This window comes from Papaver somniferum, chromosome 6 (genome assembly GCF_003573695.1).
Source record: "Papaver somniferum cultivar HN1 chromosome 6, ASM357369v1, whole genome shotgun sequence".
Lineage (NCBI taxonomy): Eukaryota > Viridiplantae > Streptophyta > Magnoliopsida > Ranunculales > Papaveraceae > Papaver > Papaver somniferum.
Window position 1 is genome coordinate 137,893,984 of NC_039363.1, and position 22,048 is coordinate 137,916,031.

The 22,048-nt window shown below is 35.2% G+C and overlaps 2 protein-coding genes across 3 annotated transcripts; one reads left to right on the plus strand and one right to left on the minus strand.

Annotated features, from left to right (window-relative positions):
* Window positions 1-14,197: 14,197 nt before the first annotated feature.
* On the plus strand, window positions 14,198-20,874 carry LOC113289481 (presequence protease 2, chloroplastic/mitochondrial-like). 2 transcript variants are annotated; one of them, XM_026538733.1, is made up of 20 exons: window positions 14,198-14,657; window positions 14,765-14,942; window positions 15,056-15,230; window positions 15,345-15,477; window positions 15,596-15,666; window positions 15,942-16,025; window positions 16,113-16,203; window positions 16,313-16,833; window positions 16,932-17,096; window positions 17,182-17,400; window positions 17,485-17,612; window positions 17,892-18,081; window positions 18,274-18,357; window positions 18,462-18,559; window positions 18,699-18,960; window positions 19,051-19,213; window positions 19,305-19,485; window positions 19,816-19,887; window positions 20,177-20,405; window positions 20,533-20,874. In XM_026538733.1, the coding sequence occupies exons 1-19, from the start codon at window positions 14,360-14,362 to the stop codon at window positions 20,316-20,318; spliced, it is 3,255 nt and encodes a 1,084-aa protein (XP_026394518.1). In that variant the 5' UTR covers window positions 14,198-14,359; the 3' UTR covers window positions 20,319-20,405; window positions 20,533-20,874. The 2 variants fall into 2 exon arrangements, with proteins under 2 accessions (XP_026394518.1, XP_026394517.1); XM_026538732.1 differs by having other exon boundaries at window positions 20,495-20,858.
* Window positions 20,675-21,945, minus strand: LOC113289482. Its single transcript, XM_026538734.1, has 2 exons — window positions 21,459-21,945; window positions 20,675-21,371 (listed from the first exon to the last, which is right to left on the minus strand). Exons 1-2 carry the CDS (start codon window positions 21,684-21,686, stop codon window positions 20,904-20,906), a joined length of 696 nt encoding a protein of 231 aa, XP_026394519.1. The 5' UTR covers window positions 21,687-21,945; the 3' UTR covers window positions 20,675-20,903.
* Between the last annotated feature and the right edge of the window lie 103 nt (window positions 21,946-22,048).

Genomic DNA, 22,048 nt, shown 5'->3' on the forward strand with positions numbered 1-22,048 from the left:
CTACACAAATAAATGAACCCAAAATTATATCAATTGTCACAAGATTTCTTATAGGCAGAAACACGAACACTTGGTGATCAAGTAGCCAGGTGCTGATTCATAAAGAAACTATGTTTTGACGTGGATTCATAGCAAGGTACAATTCACAATAAGAATGATACGAACATAGTTTGCACAACTAAAACTAAAACTGCAATCAAACTGTTCCAAAGACCAAAACAAAATTTAGACAAACAGAGATGGAAAAAGTGCACCTTGACAATGGAACCGTAACAAACGATCAAATGAGTGTATTGAGGCGAGTAATATCTTTGATTAAGACATTTATGCCATGTATATAATTTTGTTACAGGTTAATGGCATATATCTCCAACATTCAACAATATCTCGATGTTTTTCGCAGCACTTCGATAACACCAAACAACGAACGCAAAATTTTGTAGCACAACTCTTTATAAACTCTCAGAAATGTACTCAAAGATCAAAAATCACTTGAACGATAAAAAGAAGAATGTTCTGTTACTAAAAAAATAGAAGAGAATTGAGTTTTATATTGAACGAAACAACGTGATGGTTGGGATCCTTTTGATCCTGACTATTAGATGACATCTATTCAAATTAAGATTGCTACTGTTCATTTTATTAGTTTTTAAACCAACCTGCTATGTAAGGTTGAACCGTTCATTAATTTGACTAGCCATCCATAACCAACTAAATCCCTGTGTTTAATTAACTCAATTTTATTCACTTTAAAAATAGATTTGAGTGTCCAACTCAACATCGTATTTCCTACAATAATAATAATGAGATATCTATTCTACAGCAAATGCAACCACCGAAAATGGTACTACTAATGGTACAAATGGATTATCATAATTATAGGGTTCAACTTTGAAGAATACATAATCAACATCATCTTTGATTTTCATGATGATTTTTTCTCTCAACAGTAAATATCAAGACATGGAAACAACAAAGTTAAGTTTTGGTCGTTAAAAAAGGTTTTTTTCGTGATCACCCATTATTATGTAAAACCACAAAATACCTATCAGTTATTAGAAGATCTAATAAATTTATTTATTTGGACGTTACTCTTCGTTGGGAAGAACTTATCTACTTTATCTGAATAGTAAAATGCTTTACTCTTTTTAATTCTCATTGTGAATCCTTATATTATTTGTTTAGTTGATCCAGATGAATTTGACTTTGATTTTAAAATTATGCCTCCATTTTGTGGCTGACAAGTCTCCTAAACTTTCACGTTTCTTATGTGTGACTAATTTGAAACTTTTTTTAGAAAAATATATTGTGATAATTTTTGCATTTCAAAATGTAAAATCCTACATAGATCTTGTAATACTATTTGAATAATACCTTACTTTTCTAAGTTTTCGTTTATTGATTTTGTTACATGGCATCACGATTTAGTTTTTAATGGTATAAATTTATTTGGACTCCAAATACATACAAAGTTAGTGAAATTACTTTTTTTTTGGTTAACCAACATATTTCAATTTATTAAAATCCAAATAGTGATTACATGATCGCTAACAAGAATAACAAAAACATTAAAAACAAGATAACCAAAACCCTAATACAAATAAAGATATCAATCACAAGTAAATTGCTAAGAGAAAAATCCATAAACCATAAAGATATCCAATTTTTGTATATGTAGAAGGGAAGAATGATGGTATAATCCGCAATCGATTCAACCATTTCATATGATTTGCTTCTTCTTCTTCTTCTTCTTCTTCTTCTTCTTCTTCTTCTTCAATAAGAGATGCTCTTATAAGAAATGACCGGGAAGAAGTCCATCCCAAACAAAAACTAAAGATCTAAACATAAGAAATTATCTTTAACATATTGATTACTACCTGATACCGTGACCTGCGCCACATAGACAATCTCTGATGTAGACATGAGAGATGCTATTTCCGATGGAGACACATTCGTCACCTAAAAACAACAAAAAGGTTTGTAAGAGGTGAGTATTTTTATTACATAAATTAAATCTTTAGGAATAACTTACCGCTTCGAAACTCACTGTTGTAGATGTTAACGTGCTTCACGTTCTGGGTATGCAGTCCATTCGTATTTGGACTGTTTTCTGAAGACTCTACCTTGATGTTCTGGACTTCAAAGTTATTCAAATCCATGAGAGTGTTGTGAAACATTGGGCTATTCTTCACCGTGATATATATTTGAAATGACTATTACTTGTTCCCCAGAAGTTTATGGAAGTAGGCTGAGATTTAGAGAACCCTGTAGAAGACCAAAAAAACGTCAACGTCAAAACAACAAAGTATCAGCACAAACTGTTAGAAGAATAGGGAACTTCATAAAGGAAATAATCAACGCAAGTACAATTGACTATGACATTATGAAATCATTTTACTACAACTTAATAAGTGACGAAACCCTAAAAGTCACACAAGAACAAAACGATATCATAGAGAAAACTTTAATGTACCGTTTTAAACATAGTCGTTTATTACGTACTAGAAATAACCTGTGTCGTAGCGGCACGCGTTGTAACATTTATCTTCTATCATGATGAACCCTGGACCTAACTAAGTTACTTATAATATGGTGTTAATGTTCGATAAAAAAAATTTAACTATTGCTTCTAGGCTGAATTTCACACATTTCGTATTAGTATTTTATGATATTTGTTTTAGGATTAATTAGGATGGTTTGTACATGTATATACAATCACCTATCCTTCCGCATTCCTTATCATTCCAAAATAAAAATGCGAAAATTAGAAGAAAAAACAAGTCAGCACATAAGGTATTAAAATAAGTATGATATTTCAGCCCAAAATATATTTGAGTATATATTTTATGTCTCCTACAAATACTGACTTTCTCAAAACCAATAACTTCCCCCAAATATTCATCAATCTCCACTACGTCTTTGGTTTTCACTTCAGATATGTTAGTGAAACCCTTCAAATTCTCAGGTGATGCAGATCAACTGAACGGATTTTAAATCCATTTTTATTTTCCATCTGATATCTACTATTTTTTTGGAAAGAGCGATTTAGTGATTTCATATATCAGATTAGTGGTATGTACGTGGTCGGGGAGAAAACATGTAAAACTCGTTATGTAACTATGATTCTTTGTACATGTTTATTAATTCAAGGGTTTTGATTCATAGGAATGTAAATGTTGGTTATGATTCTTTGCACCAAGCGTGTTCATATCACCAAGGTGAAGGCTATCAAAGGTTAACACTCATCCAATAGTTATTATAGATGGTATAACCACGATCAACGAAAACGACAAATATGACGCAAACGAAGTCAGTGCTGCAAACCCAAATTCCGATGGGTTGAATGCTATTACACATGTCAAAAGATAAGATCTTCAATATCATGAATATGAGACATCAAAAAAAACATGAGATATATTGGAAACAATATCTAAAGGAAAATACCTCAGAAAAAGAAGCAACATCTGAAAACCTAACTTTCGACTGTGAAAACCTTCATATGGTTTATGAAGATTCGTTTGAGGAACTTAACCACAAACTTTCTAAATGAATAACGAGAAGTGAATTACTTGTATGTAAGCGTCTAATTATCAAAGGAGATAAGTAAAGACTAAGGAGGAGAACATAATACCATAATATTTCTTTAAAATTTTGGTACAATGACTTTAAAGTAAGTAAAAATACTTTGTACATTGGCATAACAAAGATAATCGCTTGGTTGAACTCATAAGTAATGGTATGTCAAGCTTGTTGTCAACTTTAGATGACCAAAAGTTATATCTTGATTTATAGTCTACTAAAGTCTATCTGAAACTAGGATTAGAGCATGGTACTTGAGTATCATAAATCACCGAATACCCTCAAAGATTGAAAACTGAAGAACAACAAAAATATTTGTGAAAACTTTATCAGCAAATGTATGTGAAATCTGACTACCCTATTGACTCATTATTTTTACCATTCTAACTACTAAGATAATGTCGTATGAATTCAGTATATGAAGTATTACAAAGAAAAAGTTTTCACTTCAAGCTTATAATTGACAAACCTCGGACATGAACTTAAGTATTGGATTTTCATAGGTTTTATCACTGTTCAGGTTGAGAATATTTTTATTGTTCAAAAAATAATGTTTTTGATATATAAGCCTAAAACATCAAATTGCACTTTTGTTCACGAGTTAATTTTTTGGTTCGCGAACTATATAATTTATTGATTTTACTGAACTCTAAGGTGTACAACTGTTCACGGACTGATTTTCTTGGTTCGCGAACTATACAATTGAAGGTGTTACTGAACACTTTGTAAATTTTCTCTTGTGTTCGTGAACGGATTTATTGGTTGCGGACGATGCACTTTTTGGTATGCTCCTGCATTTTTTTTTCAAACTAGCTCTTGTTCAAAAATTGATTTTTGAGTTCGCGAACTAGGAACTTTTAAATATGTTCCTAGACAATCCAAACATCTAATTTACAAGAACTGGTTTTCTTTTTCGCGAACTAGCATGTTTTCGTGTATTCCTGTAGATGACAAAATCTAGCATCTACCCAATACTGACAGCTGCACATGTCATACGAGCTAGAGTGTTGAGAGAGAATCTAGGTCGAGGTCGGGTAGGCGAGTCTTTAGTACGTGCATTACTTAGAGGACATAATACTCTCATAATCAGGACCTGAAGACGGAGACTTAACCACGTGCACGATCTGAGCTCCGGAGCCCACAGTGAAGATAGAGACCAAAGACACATCTAGAAGTTAAGACTATGAGCCCACGACCTGGAATAAGAGTCACATGCCAAGGAAAGCTACCCAGGTCGAGGAGATCATTCTAGAAAGAAGTGATGTTTGAGTGGATAATGACGTTATCTACAACTATATTAAGGCGGTTTCCAATTAGGCATACTTCCTGCGTGATAGCTACTCCAATATAAATATCCAGGAAGGATATGCTTGTAAATCAAGCAAAATATATACAACATTTACTTTTCAATAAGAAATACCTTTTAGTGATTCTCGTTCATGATATTCCTGGACTAACAGAAAAGATAATCATAATCCCCTAACCAGTTCTAATCAAAATAATCACATGTAATAGTACCGTAATTGATCAGAATTGGTGATCAACTAGAAGAATCATCAGATAATAACCCTGTGTAGGTACTTATACGAAGTCTCTATATCTTCATTGGCGCTAGAAAAATCTTTTAACATCTACAATATGATTGAATTATGAAAATACACGATAAATCATAATCTTGATGTTTGGAAAACCCAAATTTGGGAGAAAATATGATTTTCTAAAAAAAAACACTATACGTGCATGATTTCTTGATATGAAAACGTAAATTTAACATATGTTATGCATAAGACGCATTAATTTTAACTTTTTCATGATAATTAACATGAATCATCCGCATTATAGCCATCTTAATATAGATCTGAGCATGATATGCATGAATCACATCTAATCTTACATTCTGATCATAATGATGCATTACTACTTTGATCTGATATGAATCTTGTTTATGATGGATGTTTTGAGCATTTTGATCTCCCTAGTATGCTATTTCACATTATCTTAGATTTATCGTCTCGCAATTGAAGCACATTAGATAAAAATCATATAGATCAGGCTTTTTCTTATCTCTTTCTCATCAAGAAAGTGTAAAATGAATGATCTAAGTTAATCATCAAAAGATTCGGTTCATAGATGTCATAATTCATACAGATCTAGCTTTATCTCATCACTTTTATCTCATTAACGTAATAATATTTGCATGATTCTATTTACATGGTATTATAATCTTAAATCGGTGCGATCTCTTATATAAGAATGATTTTGGGAGAAAACATATGAATTATTGTTCTCATGTTATTTCTTATCTACGTCTATAGAGCATAATTGTTAGAATCTCTTGCAAATACGTGATTTATGTTGAGCATAATAATCTATTATCGAAGGTCGAAACGAAAGTCATAGAAATTTGAGGTATTTTCTTGCATCCAAAAGAAGAATAACATCTCTGAAAGATGAATATCTTCAAATCTGAAAATCACGCCGTGAATTATTGATTTTCATCTAATTCACTTAATAGTTTGTTACAAATAATCATAGATCTAACTGTCAAAACAATAAATTTGACTACCGTGTCCTAAAAGAATCTTCCAGATTTGGGTATAGAATAATAATTACCCCAAATCAAGAAATATTTTTCTGGGTACAATCTCTCACGTTTTATTGTCACTCTGTATAGTACAAACATATGACAAGCTTAACACCGAGAAGAGTATTACCTCCACGACCTGGAGTAACTTCCCCAGGTTTGACACCAACATATGAGGTGGTACCTGGTCGGTTGTCATCCAAGCAAATAATTTAAGTTCTTTCACTTCACAATTATAAATAATAGTATAGTTATAAGAACATATTCGTTCCACAAGTAGATATGGGCTTTTATTCGTAATTGAAAACTTAAGTAACCTGGGTGGAGGTGGGGTTGAGTTAGGTCTAAAATAATTAAACTAATAATAATAGCAAAGAAAGAATAAAGAGAATCAATAAGTTGAGAATACTGGTTAAGGGTTCATCATCAATCATAATATATGCACTTCGACTAATAACTGGTGGTGTCACTCAATCATTCATTATCAAGAGTTCTAAAGTACCCCATCGAGAGCATACTCCGGTAAATTCCTTATATCATCACATACCATAACGATTAATATGTGAATACTACTTAGTGAACAACCTAATGCAACGTGTTATTAGGTTTAATCCTCCAAGAGCCTTAAGTTCTATGAATTAGACTAATCCATGCAATAGAAATACTACGAGCAAACTATTTAACATGGTCAAGCTTCTACTTGCAATCATACAAAGATTTTGAATACAATTGGTAATCACAATATGCTACTTATGACAAGGTTTATCAACAACTACGTATCTCAAAACCCTAGTCTAGTTATAGATATGCATTCATTGTCATTTAGTAGCGCTCCTAAACAAACAATCATACACTCATACGTGATAATAAATCGTAGAACAAGACAATAATAATTTGATTGAGATAACAAAACCAATATATTAATTTAGTAGCATTTTTATGATATCCTACTACATCCTTAACCAATATGAAGTGTTTAGATACTCATGAAAAATAATAAGAAGAAAAAGAAAGCAAACCCTAGGTTCAATCGTGATGATCGGATCCAAAATCGCCAAGCCTTAGCTCTTTTCTTCTCCTCCTAAAGTATGATAAAAAATAATCGATCCCAAAGCCTGGACGTGTATAAAAATTATTGACTCGGCTAACGGGCTGCACCAATGGGTGAAATCCATTCCATGAACTTCTCATTCAACTGACAGTATATTCCTCAGCCTTCCCACGGACGTACAAGTCTCCGCGAAATATTTTTTCTCTTAGATTTTCAAACTCTCTCGTAAATAAACCACGGACACAAACTCCTCCTTGAGAATTATTTTCCTTGCTAAATTGGGGCTTATGCCACTTAATTGGGGCCTATGTATTTTTTCATCCACTCCATAAAGAATAATAAGGGGTGTCTAAGTTTGATGAAACTACCATTTTACCCTCTATAAAATATTAATACTACTAATTTGTCCCCGTCAAATCCTAATCATAAAATTAAAAACTAAAATCAAAATCATAAAACTAAAATCAAAATCATAAAACTAAAATCATAAAATTAAAAACTAAAATCAAAATCAAATTCATTTCCATCTCTACTTCAACTGATTCTTCTTCTTTTCTTCTCAACCCAATCCTATAAACTAGGTTTTAGTAACATAAAATTGCTCAAAAATTGAAAATTTTGAAATCAAAATTTTCGTGGTTCGCCAGAATCGGTTAACGTTAATATATATGTGATCCGATTGCAATTAGAAACGGTTTATGTTCATGCCCACAAAGACCGATTGTCCTTGGTATGTTTTCTGGTTCGAGAAATTTGAACCAGAATCGGATTACATTAGCACTTATAAAAACCGATTGTTGATTTATAATGTTAGAATCGGATTTTATATGTATGTCGACTAAACCGATTGTTGTTCTAAATTTTTCTGTATCTTTTTTTTGTTAGAATCAGATTACATGAGCATTCTTATAAACCGATTCCTGTTGTGCATTGTCAGAAATCGGTTTTTACATATGTATCGTGTAAACCGATTCTGGTTAACCCATTTTTTTCAGTTATTACTCGATCATAAAATGATTATGAAATCATACTCGATTTCATTTCATTAACTCGGGTATAGAATGAATTTTAATTTTATTTGATGTTTAAAAACACATAATTCACAGAGAAAAAAGAGAAAATTTACCCACAGTCGGATTACGTTCATGCCAATATAAACCAATTATGGATAATTGATTGATTTTCATTTCCATATAAACAGATTCTGGGTAGAAGCTAGTTTCAAAAAATCTTTGTATGTTTTGAGGTTACAATCGGTATATGTTTTTGACAACATATACCGATTCTGAGTTGGTGTTCTTCAAAAAATTTCAAAATTTCAATTTTTTTCATGTTCAGATGATTAATTAACACAAATTAGTTTCACATCTAAAATTGTACTTTACCATTAATCACCCGAATTAACACTAATTAATCAGGGGTAAATTAACCATTAAGAAAATAATTGGTTAAGGGGTTTCTATGAATTACTTCTTAATGATCCTATTTTGTCATGTAGCTATAGGCCCCAATTAAGTGGCATAGGCCCCAATTCAGCCAGGATTATTTTCCCCCGAGTTTCACTTTTTTCGTTCATTCACTCGCAATCACCAGACTCTCCGTGAAACTCAAACTCTGAGTTTCTCTAACTTCGCCAACTGACTTACTCGATCTCACTTTCAACAGGCAAGCTCCGACAGTCTTCATCACAACTCCACCATTCTCCATAGCTCCAAACTTCCTTTGATCATCACCATCTCTTCTCTAACTTCAACTTCTCAACCACAGTTCTCTTGCCATGTTCAACTTCTTAAACTCGAGCTCCATCAACAGCAAAACTTCCAACAGAGACCAAATCTTCTTAATTAGTTATCAACCCAACATGCCATCACCATTTAGCCATCGAACAATGGCAGCAAGCCAATTCTTTCTCTGCCATTCTTCATCACCGGGAATTACCATGAACGTCCCTGACCTTCTAAGTTCTCCATTGCTTCTGCACCAATCACTGCAGGAACAGAAACCGCAACATCTCCTTTCTCGTTATTCTTCTTTCCTTTGCATCCAGCTCCAACAACCATTAATGGCAACAACATCATCTTATCCCTGTTGCTCGTGCGAAGAGGATGATGACAATGGTTCCCCAAGAGATGGACCTGGTACCATTTAGCAAATCCATTCCACTGTCAGTCTACCAAGACTGACAGTTCATTTCTTGTTCCGCAGCTTCCCTGAGTAATTGTGATGCCTGTCTTTAACAGTTTTGTGTTGTCTCATTTTGTGACAACTTTGACTTGCTTCAACCGCTTCTAACTTCTTCATACGAGGCCGGAGTGACCTCATTCTTTCGCCGCTGCCTTCGTATTTTCGTCCTCTTCAAGTTGATGTAAAGAAATCTCGTATTTGAGCTAGTTCCACTTCCTTTTGGTTAATACGACCTCAAACACCTAAGAAACTCAAAAACAGACAAAATCAAAGCATAATTATATAAAAACTATCAAGAAATCAAAGCATTTGAGTACCTAACTAGTGCAAATATTTCACCTATCAGTACCCATAAAGAAGAAAATATGTTAGATCATTGCTCGGTCGAACTCAAAAGCGTTACTATCTCAAGCTTGTTTGTCAAGTTTAGTTGATCAAAACTATAAGTCTTGATTTCTAGTCTACTTATAGTTATATATCAGATTAGGATAAAATGTGTAGCTGATCTTTAGACTTCACGGCGTTCATCGATTGAAGTCGAAGATCTACTGAGGATAGCTTGGAGGAACTTCATCAACAAAAGGCATGTGGAGACTAAAACTTATATATCACTCATAAGGTTATTCTATTTTATCTCCTAATGAGACTAAGTGCTATATCTATATAGACTTTTATATTATACATATTTGATATTTCGACCTGAGTTTAACTCGCTTATATATTTCTCGAAATATGTGTTGGAAGCTTTTTGCTTTAGCTACGTTCATCATTATTCTTGACGAGTTTAGTTGGAAACAATTTATTTGTTGGAAACTAAATAACAAGTCAAAAGATGATCACGTGGAAATTGCCTTGAAACATCTTACATGATTTGTGTGAGACATTCATTTGATGTCGACTCGGAAGTTTCGTATTGATCATTCGATCATTTGGAAATTACTTATAAGCTAATAATTTGTGTGAGACGACTATTGTCGTCTTCTAAGGATGTTTCAATGATTGAAATGGGAGTTTAGAACAATTAACCTTTGTCTAGATACAACAGAGTATGCATACCGATATGCAAACTGTTTTTGGTATGATTCAGGACGGGAAACCTTGTTTGCATACCACTATGTGAACTGTTTTAACTGTTAAAGTCCGGGAACCAAGTTTGCATACCAGTATGTGAACGGTTCTACCTGAGTTAGGTCTGGGACGGTTGTTTGCGTACCCGTTTGCAAACGGCTGGACAAGACCAAAGTCTGGAACTACAGTTTTCGTACCAGTTTGCAAACTTAGTGGTTAAAGTTCTAAAATCGGATTAAGTATGCTTTCATACTCATGAATAAATACATTAATAAATTAAGGAATGCAGTCTTTGCAAACCGTGGCTTAATATTCATGAATTAATTTTGGTATAAGTACTTTGTACGATTACGAATCAATCCAATTTTGTTTCAATTGGTTCCTATATACTTCTATGAGATATATACAATTGAACAACTCCACGAGTAACACAATTAGATTCATTTTATTATCTTTCATGATTGATTGATCATCATATTTGATCTAGAAGTGTTAGATGAATGTGGCTAAGACAAAAGTGTTCATATGGCTAACTTCGGTTAACTATTGTTGAGCCAACTCAATATACACGTTTAGGTACGGTTACCCATATGTAACTGAAGGTATATTTCATTTGTATGTAACAAGCTAACACCATCTAACGGTGGAGAGATATTGCTTTGGTTTTAATAAAACTTAGATTGAATCTTAAATTAAGTTCTCATCTAACGGTGAATATTAAATGCTTTGTTTCTAAGATAACTTAGCTTTGATTGTAAGAAAATCCTTATTTGAAAGACTATATAAGGGAGAACTCTAGCAACTGCAAAAACTAATCCCCACACTTTCATGTGTCCTAGTTGCGACTAGAGTTGATTCTCTTTTAACCTAGGTTTTTCCAAAACCATTATAGATTAACGAATTGAAGACTTCATTTGGGATTCATGAAGCCAGATCCAACTATTTGCTTTGTAGTTTTGTATTCTGATCTTACTTATTCTACTGTATTGAGCATTATCTTCTCTAATATTTGCTCGATCGAGATTTATCTCCGATAGGTAAGATATAAAAAGTAATCAGAAAGCTCTTCGTCCCATTCTTTGTGATTCCACAATAACTTCTTTTACTATCATATAGTTAAGTTGTTGTGAGGTGATTGATATTTCTAGGCTGTTCTTCGGGAATATAAGACCGTATTATCAATTGGTTCATGTTCACCTTGATTTATCAAAAGACAGAACAAAACTTCATAGGTACTTCTGTGGGAGACAAATTTATCTATCAGAATAGACTTTTATGTGGGAGACAGATTTTTTTATAAGTCTTCGACTTTGGGTCGTAGAAACTCTTAGTTGTGGGTGAAGTAAGCTAATGGAATCAAGTGCGAAGAGTCTTGCTGGGATTCATAGGCGTAAGGAACGCGACTGTACCTTAATCGGTGTAAGACTTGGTTAGGGCTCAACTACATTCCAGTCCGAAGTTAGCTTGTAGTAGTCTAGTGTTTGTAACGTCTTAATACAGTGTGGTGTTCAAATCTGGACTAGGTCCCGGGGTTTTTTTTGCATTTGCGGTTTCCTCGTTAACAAAACTTCTGGTGTCTGTGTTATTTCTTTTCCACATTATACTTGTTTATATAATTGAAATTTCACAGGTTGTGTGTAGTTCAATCAATTGGTAAATCCGACCTTTGGTCGTAGAATATAAATTGATTGCCACTTGGAGATTGGTCTTTGGTACCGTCCAAGTTATTTCTCATATCAATCGGACCCACAGATTTCTATCTGTTTGATTGCAGTGCGTAGTTCAATCAATTGGTAAATCCGACCTTTGGTCGTAGAATATAAATTGATTGCCACTTGAAGATTGGTCTTTGGTACCGTCCAAGTTATTTCTCATATCAATCGGACTCACAGATTTCTATCTGTTTGATTGCAGATTGTATTGAGAAATTAAGATATAACTCTTTGATATATTTCTTGGTTGAGCTCGCTTTACTAGCTGGTGCTCTCAGAATTATATTGAAGTTGTCCATACAGATTGCCGAATGAAATATTGGGTGTGGTTGTTCTACCCCCGTTTTTCACAATACCTGAGGAATAGACAACAAATATCTCACCTCAGATACATATAACACCAACATCTGAGTGCGGAGACGATAATTATATCGACCTCATGATGGGAAGCTCTAACTGCGTTGTATAATCCCGAGTTGAGAACAATTTCTTGAACATCCTTACATTCCTCGTCCAACGACCAACTTGATATTGTTTCATGTAGATTGTGGAACTTCAAAATTAGAGCGTGATGTTCAGGATTCTGCACAGTAAAAATACGTTGTTGAATACGTGTAATATGACTACACAAAATTTACCAAAAACCGCAACATCGATATTACCCGGTGACGCAAAATTTCGGCAGCGATGTGGTCCGCATATCCACATAGGACTTCACCATCATTGACCTCTTCAAGTGGAAGTAATTGGTTTAACGTGTTTTTATTAGTCTTTTTCTTCGACCCCTTTTATTGAATGTGGTTCCTCAACGTCTTCCTCACCAACTTGGTCATCAAAATTATCTGACCGTTGTTCCTCCATAACAACATCTGTTCTACCAACATTAGGCCGTGAAGGTTCTACGTCATTGGGTGAATCGGATTGTTGTGCAATTGATTCATGACAACAACTGCTTCCTCATTTAAAACAATTTCCTTCAACGAATTTATAGTTTTAGCACCAACAACTTCGATTATAATCCCTGCTCATTCGTTTTGAAACTGGAATCAAATGTTTGGTTTTTGTTAATTTACTACTAAAATGTAATGGATAGCGTCATAAATATAACATAACAGACATAAAAAGTGGCAGTTAATTGGTTACCACTCTGCGAGTGGGGATGTTAGGGGATCAAAACGATTTCGTCTCTTTAGATTCTGGTACTCTAAAGTTGAAACCACGGAAAATACATAAAATAGAACTCATATCCATTTTGTATTAAACAAATATATATATTCGATTGTTGTAGAACAAATCATGGCCAAAATATAGGCGCGGCCAATGCCCAGAATCAGTGAAGATAATTTCTATCAAACATTCTGAATGAATCAATAACTTGGGAGTTGGGATGCACAACTTCTAAACCCTGATATTTGTTTTACCTATGTTGACCAATCAAATTAAGGGGTCGGTCAAAATATCAACCTAAATGGCCGAACTAAGCATTGAAATAGTTTTAAAAAATAGAAGAGTTTCAGATTCGATACTTTTGTTTAGTAAATGGACAAATAACCTGCAACCATCCATGACCGCCATTAACCAAATTATAAAGAAATTTTACAAAATTACTCAACTCAAAGCAGAAATTAAAAAGATGATAGAAAATCACTTGGGATTTCGTGGTAGTGCCATTTATTCCTTTTCCCTTTATCTACTCGCCAGAAAAGGTGTGCCTCTTAATCTTTTTTCGGACCGGCTATAAAACCAGGATGAAGTGGGTTATCTCCGATCAGTCATCGTATATGAAGTAGTACTTCTCCATGGTTTTAATAAAAAATAGAAAGATGGTTCGGATTATCTTCGATCGACAAAGTTGTTCGAATTTGACCAATAATTTACTTCTCGTCCAGCATAGTCTCTTTCTTAATAGACTGGGCCGTAACCACGACGGTGAACTAGTAGGCCTAAATATTAAGCCCGCTATTAAGAAAATCCTTAATAAATAAAAATACGCGAACTTATCAATAAGGGTTAGAAAACCAGAGTGATGAAACTTGGAACCAGCTGAACCTCCTCTTTCTTGTCTCTCAAAATCTCTTCCATCTTTTCTTCCAAGTTTTTTCCATTTCATCAGTCATCATATATACTCTACCCCCCTCCTCTCTCCCCTCTTCCTCTATTCAATACAGAGGAGGAAGAAATATGGAGAGAGCAATTTTACTCAGAACACTATCATGTTCTTCTTCAATTAGTGGCTCCAGACTTTTCTTCTTTCGTTCATTCCAAAATCTTACAAGAAGAAGAAATCCCTCTTCTACAATATTTTCTCATAAACAACAGCAAAATGGGTTCTTTTCAAAGACCAGAAATTCATCATCATCTTCTTCAAATAGATGGATGTCAACTGCATCTTCTCCTTCTTTAATATCACCACTACAAAGAAGAAACTTCTCTTCGTTTTCTCCTTTAGCTGCTGTTCCCCAGAATGTTTCTTCGTCAGGTACTTATTACTAGTCTTTTACTTGTTTTGTTTTGATTCTTAATTTTTTTTATTGCCAGTTTTGAGTAAAACCTAAAAATCTATGCTTTATTTTTTCTTTTCTTTAGGATTAGTTCACAGTGATGTAGCTGAGAAACTGGGTTTTGAGGTAGTATCTGAACAAGAAATTGATGAGTGCAAATCAAAAGCTGTACTTTACAAGCATACAAAAACTGGAGCTGAAATCATGTCTGTAGCTAATGATGATGAGAATAAGGTTTTCGGCATCGTTTTTCGAACACCTCCGTAAGTTCATTACTCATAATAACTTAATATCGATGAATTCTTCTTTTGGTTTTGCTCTTTGGTAATATGTTCATCTATTGGACACTAACTGATCTGTTTGATGAAAACTACAGTAAGGATTCAACTGGAATTCCGCACATACTTGAACATAGTGTGTTATGCGGGTCGAGGAAGTACCCGTTGAAGGAACCATTTGTTGAGCTGTTGAAAGGGAGTTTACATACTTTCTTGAATGCATTCACATATCCTGATAGGACTTGTTATCCAGTTGCTTCTACAAATTCCAAGGTGAGCACTGTACTAATAATAGAATCCATGTGGTCGTGGTCTGGCATATCAGCTCGTTTTTTTTTTGGTTTCTTTACTGTTGTGTATTAAGAAATTGTCATCTATTTGTTGCAGGATTTTTACAATTTGGTCGATGTATACCTTGATGCTGTTTTTTTCCCCAAATGTGTGGACGATTTTCAAACATTTCAACAAGAGGGTTGGCATTATGAGCTCAATGATCCTTCTGAAGACATATCTTTTAAAGGTTCTATACTTTTGTCTATTTTGGTGCTTAAATCAGCAAATTCTGTTTTTCCTTTTAGTTTAGCCATGGTTTTTGTAAGTTGACAATTCCTCTTTCCCCTTGTTTATGTGGATTGCAGGCGTTGTGTTTAATGAGATGAAAGGAGTGTACTCGCAGCCTGATAACATAATGGGTCGTGCTTCTCAACAGGCAAGCTTCTCTGATATTTTAATTTTCATCTAATATTTCTTTTTTTCACATGTAAAGTAACATACATACTGATTTATTGCACACAGTCACTTGTTGGACTAGAAATCCCAAATCAATGTAGTCTTTACGAATTCCTGTTACCATTTCTCTTTCAAATGATACATGCTGCATTGGTGACTTTTCGACGGGCTTGTGTGAGATTAATGCGACGTTAAGATCTCCAGCATATGCTAATTTTGTCAGGTTATCTGATATCTTTTTACATTTACATGCAGGCTATGTTTCCTGATACTACTTATGGTGTGGATAGCGGTGGTGATCCACAAGTTATACCCAAATTAACATATGAAGAATTCAAGGTTGGTCATTCATTTTCTGCGTTCTTTGCTTTTTAGTGTAAGCTATTTCTGAGAGCACGGCATATTTATGAAAACTTCAATTTTCAGGATTTTCACCGCAAGTTTTACCATCCCAGCAATGCTAGGATTTGGTTTTATGGAGACGATGATCCAACTGAGCGACTACGTATCCTAAGTGGTATTTATGTTACATTGTTGACTTGAAAGTTGTTTCTCAAACTATTTACTCGTGAGTATACTAATAATTAAGATGTTTAAATTGTATCTTTTTATTTGTTGATATACAGAATACCTCGATTTATTTGAGTCAAATTCAGCTTCCAATGAATCCAAAGTTCAACTGCAATCACTGTTCTCGAAACCAGTGAGGATTGTTGAAAAATATCCTGCAAGCGAAGGTTCTGATTTGAAAAAGAAACACATGGTATGCCTTAACTGGTTGCTAGCTGAGAAGCCCTTGGACTTGGAAACTGAACTTACCCTTGGGTTTTTGGATCATCTTTTGTTGGGAACACCTGGTGCTCCTTTAAGAAGAATCCTACTAGAAAGTGGTTTAGGAGAGGCTATTGTTGGTGGTGGAATTGAAGATGAGCTCCTTCAGCCCCAGTTTAGCATAGGACTGAAAGGTGTCTCTGATGATGACATTCAGAAGGTCGAAGAGTTGGTCATGAGTACTCTTAAGAAATTAGCCGAGGAAGGTTTTGATCCGGAAGCCGTGGAAGCTTCGATGAATACGATAGAATTTTCCATGAGGGAAAACAACACTGGATCATTTCCTCGAGGCTTATCGTTGATGCTTCGCTCTATCGTAAGAGCTTCAATTTTTAGTTTTTTTTTCCCAAGTTGATTCTACCAACAAATCTTACTACATCTAGGTTTTAATTCTTAATTGTTCTTTTCATGCAGGGAAAATGGATTTATGATATGGATCCTTTTGAGCCATTAAAATATGAGAAGCCTCTAACTGCCTTAAAGGCAAGGATAGCTGAAGAAGGTCCCAAAGCTGTTTTCTGCCCATTAATAGAGAAATTTATCATAAACAATCCTCATCTTGTTACTGTCGAAATGCAGGTGACCATTTCAATCTGCTATTTTACTCGAGTGTAATTGATACTTCATGTGATATTCTTCTTAGCATTGGTATCTTCAATGACAGCCTGATGCGAAAAAGGCTTCTCTAGATGAAGCAGCTGAGAAAGAAATTCTGGACAAAGTTAAAGCTGGTATGACAGAAGAAGATCTGGCAGAACTAGCACGTGCCACACAGGAGCTCCGACTTAAGCAAGAAACTCCAGACCCACCAGAAGCTTTGAAAAGTGTACCAAGCCTCTCTCTTAAGGATATTCCCAGACAGCCTATGCATATACCTATAGAGGTAATTAGATATTTCCATCTATATATTTTATCTGTCTAATTTCAGGTGGGGATCTTATGGATAGAATTATCTTAATAACTGTAGATTGGGGAGATAGATGGAGTAAAAGTATTGAAGCACGACTTATTCACAAATGACGTTCTTTACACTGAGATTGTATTCGATATGAGTTCCTTGAAGCAAGAACAACTTCAGTTGGTCCCATTGTTTTGGTAAGCAAACGTTTTCTTTTGCAGACACATGGTCGTTGGTCGTGTTTCTTATTTTTATCTCCTCATTTCATCGCTATAGCTTTTTCAAAAATAAAGCTGTCCTTTCAACACTTACTTGCACGTAACAAGGTTGATGGTCTAAGATGTTGGTTAGAGCTCAACCTGGCATGGTCTTTTCGATGCATCTGGCCGTTCCCCATGTTTTGTAGCTCAGATTATCTATAATTTACCGAGATCCACACTGTAGAACAAATACTGACACTTGAGTTCGTTAATTAGTCAATCGTTACTAGAGATGGGCACAAAAGACTTGGATTTTGTTCAACTCAATCAGTTAATTGGAAGGAAGACTGGAGGAATATCAGTGTATCCGTCCACATCATCTGTAAGAGGAAAGGTGGATCCATGCAGCCATATAATTGTCCGAGGTAAAGCCATGGCTGGGCATACTGAAGATCTATTTAACTTGGTATTTTTCTTTTCCAACTCAAGCTTCAAGTTTTTTGTTTTTAATCCTTTTCTTCTTCATTATGCTTTGTTTGTAGAGTGATCTAATATAAACTCTGCTCTGTTATGTTCTTCCTCAATTATTTTGTGTGAGTAGTCACACAGCTTCTCTAAGTGTTTGACAATGCAACATGAATCACATAATTAATTGTAGGTTAACTGTATCCTACAAGATGTTCAATTCACCGATCAGCAGCGCTTCAAGCAATTTGTTTCGCAAAGCAAAGCAAGGATGGAGGTACTTACCGAACTTATCCCGTTTTTCCAAATTCTAATATTGAGGAGCTGAGCACCTCAGCATCTATCTTTTAATTATATATTTCATATTCATGCTACTACCAGAACCGCTTAAGAGGCAGTGGCCATGGAATTGCTGCTGCAAGGATGGATGCTAAATTAAATGTTGCAGGATGGATTTCTGAACAGATGGGTGGTCTTAGGTTAGTTATTTTAAAATTTTAATATCACTTAGTAGTTTGATTCAATTTTCTTATGTGTATTTTCAGTTATCTTTTTTGTCATTTTTGGGAACTATGCTTTAGTTCGTTGGGTATGTTATCTTTCTACTTTCTTCTGTAGTTACTTGGAATTTCTCAAATCTCTCGAACAGAGAGTTGACGAAGATTGGGCCGGCATTTCTTCATCTCTGGAAGAAATACGCAGATCCTTACTTTCCAAAAAGGGATGCCTGGTTAACATGACAGCTGATGGTAAAAACCTCGCCAACTCAGAAAAGTTTGTAAGCAAGTTTCTCAATTTGCTTCCATCCACATCACCTACTGGAAATACTTGGAGTGCACGTCTCTCTCCTGGAAATGAGGCCATCGTGATTCCTACTCAGGTAATTGATCTTTGTAAGCTTACTTGATTTTTCTCTCGTTTCAGATGTCCGTAAGTGAAACTTACATTATGCCTTCTACGTGTTTGTCAGGTTAACTATGTAGGCAAGGCTGCCAATATATATGAGACTGGTTACCAGCTTAATGGAAGTGCATATGTTATTTCAAAACACATTAGTAATACATGGTTGTGGGATCGTGTGAGAGTCAGCGGTGGCGCATATGGAGGTTTTTGTAACTTCGATACTCATTCAGGTATGACCTCGTTTTTAGGTTCTTAGCTTTTTATTCGACTGTTTCACAATATTTCTGTTGATCTTGTTAACACTGGATTATGTACTTGCAGGAGTATTTTCTTACCTTTCATACCGTGATCCTAATTTGCTGAAGACTCTTGACGTCTATGATGGAACCGCCAACTTCCTGAGGGAGTTGGAAATGGATGATGATACTCTTACGAAGGCCATCATCGGGACCATAGGAGACGTGGACTCCTACCAACTACCTGATGCTAAAGGTTACACTAGGTAAGGATGAGTACCAGTTCAGTCTTCCTTCATACTGCGGGCAGATTTTATTTCTGATAAACAAGCAAGTAAAAGTTCTATACTACAGTATTAGCTAAATGAGTAGAATAAGTGATTGTGCGTTCAGTTTTCTCCGTGAAAGAGAAGACAGTAAGAAACTAATATCTAGATAATCATTATCCGAGCCTGCCAATTGAATTTAAAAATGAAAACGTTTCCAGACTCTCTTGTTTTCCTTTAAAGCTGCCTTTGATTTTTTATTTGATGGTCTTCTACTGTTTACTTTTTTTCTTTTCCAATCTGAACTCATCCTTGTTTGTGTTTATACAGTTTGCAGCGGTACTTACTTGGAATCACAGAGGAAGAAAGGCAGCAAAGACGCGAACAGATATTGTCAACCAGGTACCATCTAACCAAATATGTAGACACTAAGTCCTGGGTAAATCATCGGAGGAGTGTTTTTTTGTTGTATAACCAGGGTCCAGGAACTTTAACGGTTTCTTGATTTTTGGCTGTTGCCTGAGCTCAGAACAGGATTTTCTATCTCTGTGACCCCACTGTCTAAAGGTTCTTGGGACTCGTAGTTCATGGTGATGCATGATATCTATATCTGCAAGACCATCGGGCTAATACCATCTATAATGTAGCCATAAGTATGGACTGTCATATTAATGATATGTTTCTGGTGCAGTGTGAGCGACTTTAGAGAGTTCAGCAACGCACTCGAGGCAGTTAAAGACAAAGGAGTTGTGGTTGCGGTGGCATCTGCTCCTGATGTTTCTATAGCAAATGAGGAGCGACCCAACTTCTTTGAAGTGAACAATGCTCTTTAAAATCCCTCCAGTACAGCACCGGATAGGAGCCTTCAATTTTTCAGAATAATCTTCCAGATTTGAGTGCAGATATGATGAAAGATCCAGGTAAAATAAATATCTGCCGTCATCATTGAATTTGAGAACTAATCCTTTTAGTGATTAATCTCATCCACCAACATCCATTTTTGTGGTAGGACCCAGTGATCACTTAACGGGAATTGATTTGACTCAGGACTATTATCATCCTCGAATAGGAACCGACACATTAAGTAGTGGTTTAAAACTTGGGAGCATCAATGGTGGTCAATACATAAAGGTCTCAACTTCTATAGATATCCAAGGGTTTGCCTTACTGATTGCAGATTCTTCCAATGTTTCAATAGCTACATTTGTACTTTATTCTTACAATTTTTCTTACAAACTTTACTGTTATACAATATACGCATCATTAGAATTGCTCTCATCTCGAAAATACTAGCTTGTTTATCTGAAAAGATTAGAAGAAAGATGAGATGGAACTGTGTTACTAGTACCATAAATACAACCTAAATTCAACAACCTCTTTAATTCATTATTCCAGTTTGAGGAACTGCTGATTTTATTTCAACGTTTAACCAAGTGGGGTGGTCCTTTCCTCCATGACCATGATTCTGAAGGAGAATTTGGCAGTGGTGGAAGCAACATGGCCTTCTTACATAACCCGAAAGGCCATCCTTCACAGTGACAAGGCTCTTTTGATTTTGAACACCTTTCATTAGCATCAAAGAGCTTTGTCTTTGTAACCTTTTTACTAGAACAGCGAGATAAACAACTCCTAGGCGAGAAGAAAACCTCGCACTGAGAGAGGACCTCCCCACTTGCGCTCGAACACCGAGAGAAGCAACTGCCAGCAGAGAAGTAGGTTTCTTTCTCCTCGTCATCTTCTTCTTCTGTTTGTGGCAAATTTGGGTTATTGATTAACTCGGTATTCATCGAATTTAAGACCTGAAGAAGGTTCTGTTTTGTCGTGTATCCATTTTTACGCCTCAACCTTGCTTCCATGGCTCGAGCTCGAATCGCACGAATAACCACCTGAAGAAAATATATGAACGTAGTTACAACAAACATAAACACAATCTAACATGGAATCAGAATTAGCCTTGCTATAATCGGTAATACTTCTTGTTCATCATCAACGCCATCGTCGTCATCGTCCGTAATTTCATACTCATCGATGTTGAATAAGGTGGGAGAATTTGAACGGAATGTGCAGCACTGGCAAAAGGCTTGTTTCAGGGCTTCACGGAAAAGATGGAGTGGTTTCCCAGGATGTTTAGTTTCTTCTTCTGCATGTGCAAAGAAACTCATGCTGCAGGCCAGAATCCAGAGAAAGAGAGAGGGAGTCATTCATGTGGGCATAAATATTAGCTCATTTATATAGTGGTAAAGATCAAGAAACGTTATATGAAATTAATATAAACATCAATTAAGTAGAAAATGTCTTTGTATGACAATGGCTTTGCAGCTTAAAATCCTTGGTGGTTTCTACTCTTAAAGGCAAAGATTGCTGTTTTGGATAGAGTATGAGAAACTCATCAAATAAGATTAGACCTCCTCTCTCTCTCTCTTGGGAAAACTCTCCTTTTCCATTAGTGACGTTGCTATTTGATGTTGCTGTTTGAAAAAAGTAACGGTGAATTGAGTGGACAATATATATTCAGATGACGGTTTGTTCTGACTAAAGAGAATATATATAGAATAGTAGGTTT